The sequence below is a fragment of the Euphorbia lathyris genome, chromosome 8 (genome assembly GCF_963576675.1).
Source record: "Euphorbia lathyris chromosome 8, ddEupLath1.1, whole genome shotgun sequence".
Taxonomy (NCBI): Eukaryota; Viridiplantae; Streptophyta; class Magnoliopsida; order Malpighiales; family Euphorbiaceae; genus Euphorbia; species Euphorbia lathyris.
The window spans coordinates 20,615,676-20,624,799 of NC_088917.1; the positions used below are offsets into that span (position 1 = coordinate 20,615,676).

Here is a 9,124-nt window from a genome sequence, read left to right on the forward strand (position 1 = left end):
TTGCTCATCTCCAAATGAAATATGATTCCTTTACTCTTTGAAAAACTTTTTAAGCAATACAAGATTGCATGTCAAAAATTGTGTGCCATTACAGGCATCTAAACCAAGAGCAAGTATTGTACAAATTCTAGCAGATAAAAAAGCTATTTCCTATTATGGTGCCTGCAACAACACATTAAAATTTGTGTAACATAAGAACAAGAAAAAGGAGCTGATCCGTATCATCTTAACCGCCAGACAAGTAGGGAATACTGGGATGAACTAGAGAAGTTTGGGTAGAGCCGGGTCTAAATGTTGGCTAGGTAAGTGTCCCCAATTTTGTAACTATGTTAGAGAAGGAGAGCAGATGAATGGATTGTGCTGACCTCCACTATAGGTTGCCTAATCGACCGGAGCCAGATGATCTCCTTTTCCTACGTCGCTTTTGTCGGTATCGCCAAATGCTTAGCAACAGCACAACTCCTATAAAATAAACACCAAATCTGATGAATACAAAGTGCAAAAAGACATTCAAAATCTTCAGTAGGAGATTGTAATAAACTATGAGATGATTTCACAAACCAGCAACAACCACAGTAGCATGTATAAGCCAATGACTAGCAAATAGAACAGGCACATCAAGCTGCAATAAGATGAGTGGGTTAGTAAATCTTACGACAAAAAAAAAAAATATATTATTAAGGTACTGAGATATAAAAATCACCATAAACAAAACTAGGAGTGAGAATTTGTGTAACTGGGTCGTGCTCGTCGTGTCAATTATCGGTTTAATTTCAAATGAGTCAACCCTAAGCCAACCCAAAAAATTTGCGTCACAATAATGTCAACCCAAATGGTTCATGTCGTGTTTGGGAGTCACATGTTATTTTACTACTTATATGAATGGTGCCATTGAAAAATGTAAGAGGATATATTAATACTTCTAAATATTTATGTCATTTTTTAATTCGAAAGTTTGACCAAAAATCTATTTATAAGACCCTGACCTGAATATTATGTTGGATAGTAATGTGTTTACAGATCACAAGTAATTTTACTATCTCAGTTAAGGTTGAAATATGAAAATATGGGATTTTCAAGTCGTGTCCAAAGATCACTTGTAATTTTATTAGGTCTGTTAAGGGACATGAAAAAACGTGGGAGTATATAATAATAATTTTAAACATTGGTGTCATTTTCGAGGTAGCAAGTCAAACACTAATCCACCCAAAAATTTGAGTGCCAATTTCGTGTCGACCCGACTGTGACCTATTAGCTGTTTAATAAAACACTAACCCTAAGTCCGTGTCATGTTGTTGGGTTGTGTACACAATTGCCACCTCTAAACAAAACTAAGACTTTCAAGAGAAGGAATACATCGTACCTCATCACCGTAGAGCATACTCCAATAACTATTTCCCAACGAGTCGCCATTACTTTTCTCTGTAACCTTTGGACGCCTCGAATTGGAAGTGTCAACACTAATGTTCAAACCTTTCACCAAATCTATAAAAGGATAGCCTGGAAGTCTTTTATTCCTTCCCCTAACGTGCAGATCATACCCCTTAGTTCCCCAAACTTCAAATCTAGAATCACTTCTGCACATCAAATCTCTACTCACAACAGCAGAATAAGAAGAGAAATTCACATCAGTCCTTCGGGAAGGTAATTGGTTGTCATCTATATATAGGGCTGCGTTAAGCTTAACAGATTCAGAAAAGAGCAAAGGATCAGTAATCTTTCTACTGGTGAAGTCTAATATTTTCTTCAAAAGCCAGTAACAATTAGTAACCATATGACTGCTATCCAAACAATTGGAATCCCCGTAAACACCAATACGACCTTCACCTATCCCCACAAGGCCAAGGATTGGAGAGTCTGCCTGCATAGTATCAACAATAAGAAGTCATATACACTATACAGATTCTTTGGTGAAAGAGAACTAAATGTTACATATATCTTGGAAGGGCCCAACTACTCATGAAATGCTATAGAAACAAATAGATTCAAGAATGCGAGAAGGTATTTTTCAAAACATAAGTGATGGCAGGAAAGAGACAACTGTCAGCATTTCTTAGTTGATCATGCAGAATCAAAGTCCAAAACACCATTGGTTTGTCTAGGAAGGGAACTAAGTTTTAGACGTATACACAAGGAAAGCCATGTTCAATGAAAAATGCAAAACATCTTGGAGAGGGGTTTTTTTACCTATTTTTTTACAAGAAAAATATTTCTACTCTATCCAACCAGTCCCGGGTTCGAGTCCCAGGCAACCCATTTCTCATGTTGATATTAGATGAAACCCTATATCAGATGCATAGCATATATTATAGGCATCTGAATTCTATTTTTTCTTTAATTCACTTCAAATTTAGTAAAAAAGTTTCTGATGAATCTAGCTCCATAGGATTCTAAAGATACAAACATGAATGTTGATATTAGTTGACACGGGTATATAAGTATCATACATACTAGCATCCTGCTTGATATCAAAAACATAGCAGTGACAATATAGCACAGGATAAATGACTTAAAAAGCTTCATCACCTTGTTCATGCCAGAAGCCAGTACGTTCTGAGTGGCTCCGCTCTCTGAGCTATCCAGGAATGGAAATTTGTGCACATATCCACCTCTTGGAAACCTCACAATATCAGTTCCAGATGCATATCGACTTTGCTCCCCGTCAATAGAATAATCACCATTCAGGATCTTATCTCCAAAAGCTATCCCGAAAGGGGCCAGAAGGTCATTTAATGCTGGAACATTTGCACCGCCAGTAACAGGAGTCCACCAGCTCCGTGTATTATCATCGAAGAATCTCATCTTCACCATTGTATCCACATTATACCATTCAGCAAATACAGCTAACCCTAATCCAGTACTAATAACATCATTTCTCAATTTTTCAATTTCTTCTTCGAAGTACTCATCTTCAAGATCCACGAGCAGAAGTGTTCCATATTGGCGGGCATCAAAGCAAGTGAAAGGCGAACCAAGAGTTTCAACATAATATCCAGCATCTCGTAGCATGTTGAACATGATATGATAATTTGTATGAAGGTGATCCCCATGCCAATCAAGAATATCATTACGAACATCTAGAGAGTCTCTCGGAATATACCCAGGAGGATATTTGATGCTATGATATTGGTCCCACAAAATCCGCTTTGATCTTGCCGGGGTTGGAATCACCTTTAATTTCAGTTGAAGCACACAAGTGCTATTTCGAGGACCCTTCTCACCTGGGGCTGGGGGACTGTAGACAGTAATTGTTACATTACCCTCAATCTCTCCAGAAAACTGAGTACCTTCTTCCTTAATTTGCATGTGCAAAGCTAAATAACCAGTCCATGGCCAAATGATGTCCGAATATGTGAAGCGAATGTTTAGAAGATTTCCATCTTCATTCAAAGGATGCCATGTTGGTGGACTTTTAATGTAACCAATGACACCCATTCCATTCAGTATGGTAGCATTGAACATAACTGGCATTGCACCTGCATAAAGCGGCTGACGGCAGAAGGGCCAGGAATAAGGGCAATCAGAAAAATCAAGAACACTAGGGAAGATACTTGCCCGAGGTCGGTAGCTCTTTAGGATCTCATATGATTCTAACCTGACAAAGGAGATAAGTATTGGAAGTAATTATACGACATAAAACAAGCAGATGGTAACAATAGAACGACAGAGGATTGGGAACTGATCTTCATGATTTTCTAAAGAACAGCCTCTCTAAGGTAGGGCCGTGAATCTCAGATACCACAAAGCTCTTAAAACAAAGAGCAAGAACAAGAAGCAGCCTAATAACAGAAAAAGAAAAAACCAGTAAATTCTAAGAAAAGTAGGATAACATACAGATCAACTCTTCCTGCACCTTGCTCATACATATTAGGACCAGTAAGCTTGGCTGCCCCTTCAACCAGTGCTTGTTTCATGCTTGCAGGATTTAGGATGGCCTTACGACTTTCTTCAGGGATAACACTGACAAGCAGGCAGACCACACCAGCAACTACAGGGCTTGCTACACTAGTTCCAGATAAACTTTTACAACCAGTACTGATCTTGGATCCCATGATATCCCGCCCGTATGCAACAATATCTGGCTTCACACGTCCATAACTAGACCAGAAATTTACATGAAGTATGTCAATCCAGAGCAATCCCAAAAATATGATATACTGTGAAAACATATAGCATCATTGAAAAATAAATGACAAAAGATGCAAACAAGTCAATTAGTCAATCTCATTAAATGTGCATATAAGGATTTTACAGTCACAGTAAATACTATTTTCAATTTGAGCAAGCTGATGGAGCATTGTAAAAGAGAGAAGGGATCACAAATCCGACCAAAGGCTAAATAAATAGATTGTTTATCTGACAGGCAAGAGGAGGAAATTTCATGTCAAGGCTAAGGAGGTGCATCCATCAAAGAGGGAATGGACATCATTTTCCATTCTTGCCCTGCCCCCACTGAAGATCAGATAACTGACACAGAAGCAGAACCCAACAAAGCATGTGGAAGGTGGTTGGACAGCACCAGGATCAAAGGCCCAGGCTAAGGAGGTGCATACATTAAAGAAGGGGTGAAAACCAATTCACCTCCTAGTCCCACACTTGCACTGAATATCAGACACAGAAGTACAACCCACCAATGCACATGGAAGGTTGTTTCTTACGACCACGACTGGAAACAGGCCTCATATGAGAGCTACAAGCCTGCAATCAAAGTTTGGATAAAATTCTAGGGAATGCATGATTAATATACTAGTAATTCTAGGGAATGCATGATTAATATACATGAGAGCTACAAGCCTGCAATCAAAGTTTAGAAGCCTCCAATAAATTTGTTCGGTGCATATATAGGCGAAGACCAAGGTAGAAACTTTATATGATCTTCAATGAAAACTTATAAAGTCCAAAGATAGCTATAACAGTTCAAAAATTCAATAATATAAATTAAAAGCTGTAAAGAAAAAAAAAAGGAAAAACGTCTTACCCATGAGGAATCTCCCAGGTACTCATGCCACGGGAAGAAAATGGGGCCATGTGATCGCTGTAATCTATGCCACCAACACCAATAACATCACTTTGGTCCGCTGGGTTGTTTAAAGTTCCATAAAGTGGTCCATCATTTCCAATAGCAGAAACCATAATAATATTATTAGCTGTTATTTCCCAAATCTGGCAAATCAGTTAATACTAAGTTAGAGGGATTCAGAGCATTAATAACATAAATGGTTATATATATCCCCTATGGATATTGTATTACCATTATTAATCGCGAGATTGCTTTAACTAGATGCTGGATGCAAAAACCCTAAAGAGTTGCCTCCATCTAGTATCTATGTAAAGTTCAAGTACTAAAAAATAATCAAGTTACCACATACCTTGAGCAGCGGTCATAACCACCACCAGATTCTTATATCTTTAAAATCATATTCTGACATCTATAGAACTTAATTTGACTAAAGCTTACAGAAAATAGTAAATTAAAAACTCAGGAAGATCATAATATGATTGTAAAAGTAGAAAGAATTGCTAGTACTTCTGGTCAAACCTCATGGGACATATAGTAATTAACCCTAAAATGAGCCCCCAAAAGTTGCAAGCACAAGAGTTTGAATGAAAGTTTAGTGACAAACTATCTGACTTAGAAAAAAAATATTCCCTGCACTAATTGGATATGATGTAACCTGTAAGTAATAGTAAATCCTGCAAGACAAAAAGTATCCCTTCATATGGAAACATATGTTAGCAACAATCACATTCATTGACTTCAAAAACCAGGGTCTGGTTTTTGTAGACCAAGCAAGATCATCATGTTTGTAATGTCAAGTTAAGATACAATAGGAAGGCAACAGAAGTCTCACCTTCTCAACAAATGGAAGATCCAAGTAATCAGGGCCACCTATACTCAAATTTAGCACATCCATATGGGTAGCAATAGCATAGTTAAATGCATCAAGGAACCATGATGTATAGGATACCTGCAATAGGCTGAAGACATATTTCTCATAATCTTACCAAATTTATAGAATGAATAAAAAGTGAAAAGGAAAATACATTTAAATGAAAGTTGAAAGTTAGAGCAAATAAAAACTCTCAGTATTGCCAAATCATAGTTTTTCCATTAGCTTTAAATGATACTTTGGACTAATTATAATGTTCAAAAATCCGCATTAATCTTCTTTGTGTTTACATGTGTCCTTGTTAACTGTATTAAGAAGTAAATCCAACAAATGACATGCAAAAGCAAACTCTCAAGCTAGTAAATTATTTGAACTTCTAACAATCATTACCTGTGCATCCGTAAACACACGAAATGCATGAATCTCTGTATCTGGTGCAAAACCAAGACATTCTGCATTTTGACCTGCAACGACACCAGCAACAAAAGTTCCATGTCCAAGATTGTCATTCAAAGTATCCTCATTGGTCCAGTTTGTTCGCTCCTGAAAACATATCAAGGGTGAATACCAAGATTGGCACTTAACCAAAAACTTGAAGTGGATAGTAGTTTCCCTCATCAAGGACATCAGCACACTTAAATACGAAGATGAACAGAAATGTATAGAAATACATTTCCCACTCGCACAGATAATGTTATACCTTAATATTACGGAAATGTGGGTGATCAGATCGAATTCCAGTGTCAAAAATTGCCATTTTAACTTTAACACCAGTGTGTCCTTTCGACCACAAAGCTTCTGCCCCAAACAAGGAAGTGATCTGTGACTTCTGGACCAGAATACAAATACTATAAGCAAGTGAACCAAATAAAAGATAAAAATCCAAATAGAAAAGTTTACACATCAAGTCCCTGTAAAGGTGATACTCCATGTTCTATTCAGTTACAACAGACACAAAAAGAAGTGATTAAAATGTTGCGCATGACGCATGTGGAGCATCAGCTCGTAATCAGAATTGCTTCTAAGGAGTTTATCCATTTTCCGTAAATAAAATTAGTTACTTTCCTGTCGGATCTGAACACCACAATTGCATTAAATTTAAGTCAATTTGAGGATAAACAGGCCATGTTTCATCATGGAATGAAGGGTAGACACCCTTTATTAGAGCCCATCCCAAAATTGCATTTAATTTGGTTTTTATGAAGCAAAGAGACGAAAAAGGAGACCAAAATAACTAAAGAAATAAGTAAAATGCCAAAAGAGAGCCTTAATACCTGCATCAAAAGATGGCGTCCCCAATCAATCGGAGATTCACTGGTCGCCGCCACCCCAAGATGCTCTCCTTCGCTAAACGACATCGAAGTGAATATCTTCCCAGGTCGTTTCTTCTCATTCACAAAGGCACCACCATCATTACCACCTAGCAAATCCCTTTTATAGCTCACATCCACATTCACATCCTTAACCATCAATAATCTCCCAATCTCCCCAATCAATACATCCCTCCGGAATTCGTCGATCTCCACAAGACCAAAATCCGTCGCGTACTTCATAGCCGGATTCCGCCTCTCGACCCATTGCCAGCCCGCCGATTTAACTTTAGACTCCAGATACTCCCGGTGATGCTCAGCCTTTCTATACTCCTTGAAACGGACTATGTACCTGGGTGTGCTACTGGTTTGGTTTTGAATCCCGTTCTGAGGGGTAAGGGTTAGGGTTTTCTGAGAGGGAGTACGAAAATGGAAGACGAAGAGGGAGATGACAACTATGAAGATGGCGGATACCAAAGGAAGTAGTGTTGAGGTTTGATGATGCCTGATCATGGCGATTTGGGAAGTGAGGTTGTTAATGGTAGTTTGATTTGGCGGGAAATTTCCTGCATCTGGTAGAAAAAGCGATAATCAATTTGGTGAATCGGAGATTTTCTATATTTTCTGTGTTTGTGGAGTTGAGTTTATTTTCTCCATTTTTGCTGGTTTAAGTAGGAGGAAGTTTTTGTCGTTTGGGATGGTATGTCGTTTTTACCACGTGGCCTTCCTTCTAACTAACTAGCGAAGTCGTAACCATAAACAACGCGTGCAACTTCAATAAGTACACAAAAGTTTCTCTATTTTCCATATATGGAGTATGGACTATATTAATTTTTGGGTTAAGGTGCAAAAATACCCTTAACGTTTTGGGTCAGGAGCAATTTTACCCCTAACGTTTAAAATGGTGCAATTTGACCCCTAACGTTAGTAGCCAAGAGCAATTTTACCTCTAACGTTAATAAATTGGGTCAATTTGAGAAATAATTCATCAAACTGTCTTCTCGATCATAAATCTTGTTATCTACACTTTATACGTGTGTCATTTTATCAATAACAAATCACAAACATTCGTTGGGATGTGAAAAAAATAAAAAAAATATATTGTCTTTTTGTACGGATTAGACAAAAAAAATTCAAAAAATCTACCGAATTTATAAATATTAATCTCAAATTCTATTATTAAATTATAAAAAACATGAAATCCTTTTTTTTAGAATGAATTCTTATGTAATTGATGCAGAATAATGAACAAAAATATCTGTGTTTTATAACAGTGTCTGAAATTGACCCAATTTATCAACGTTAGGGGTAAAATTGCTCTTGGCTTCCAACGTTAGGGGTAAAATTGCACCATTTTAGACGTTAAGGGTAAAATTGCTCCTGACCCAAAACGTTAGGGGTATTTTTGCACCTTAACCCTTAATTTTTAGAGTAAAACAATTAATCTAAAATATAAATTTCCATAATTATATTCGACTAGTCGAAAACCCATGCGATGCACGGGATATGAAACTTTTATATAATTTAGATAAATAAATAAATAAATTGACATATTTACTTTTAAGTAATTTTATATCATGCTATGAAATTTTTTTATATTATGTATATTTGAAATTAATATATTTTTTTTATTGATAATTCAAATTAAATTAATTTTAAAAATAATTGATTAATTTTTTATAGAATTTTAATTAAAGGTGAATGATTTATTTATTTTTACAAAATTCAATGATTTGTACTTTTTAGTAATTTTAATAAATTTTCATATTTTTTTATAACTGGAATTTTGTGAAACAATAATAATAAAATAGGAGATTAATTAAAAAAATATATTAGAATATAATGAAAACTCAAAAATTGAATTAAACTATAATTAAAATTAAATATTATATTTACGATACAAAAGAATTACAATCTATTTTA

The 9,124-nt window shown here is 36.2% G+C and overlaps 1 protein-coding gene across 2 annotated transcripts; it reads right to left on the reverse strand.

The window, feature by feature from the left end:
- LOC136202327 (subtilisin-like protease SBT6.1) lies at positions 1 to 7,855 on the reverse strand. Of its 2 annotated transcripts, none has more exons than XM_065992882.1 (10): positions 7,166 to 7,855; positions 6,592 to 6,717; positions 6,282 to 6,434; positions 5,853 to 5,969; positions 4,979 to 5,163; positions 3,835 to 4,098; positions 2,527 to 3,595; positions 1,364 to 1,861; positions 562 to 622; positions 1 to 462 (listed from the first exon to the last, which is right to left on the reverse strand). In XM_065992882.1, exons 1-10 carry the CDS (start codon positions 7,712 to 7,714, stop codon positions 371 to 373), a joined length of 3,114 nt encoding a protein of 1,037 aa, XP_065848954.1. In that variant the 5' UTR covers positions 7,715 to 7,855; the 3' UTR covers positions 1 to 370. The 2 variants fall into 2 exon arrangements, with proteins under 2 accessions (XP_065848954.1, XP_065848953.1); XM_065992881.1 differs by having other exon boundaries at positions 6,592 to 6,720.
- Positions 7,856 to 9,124: the final 1,269 nt, after the last annotated feature.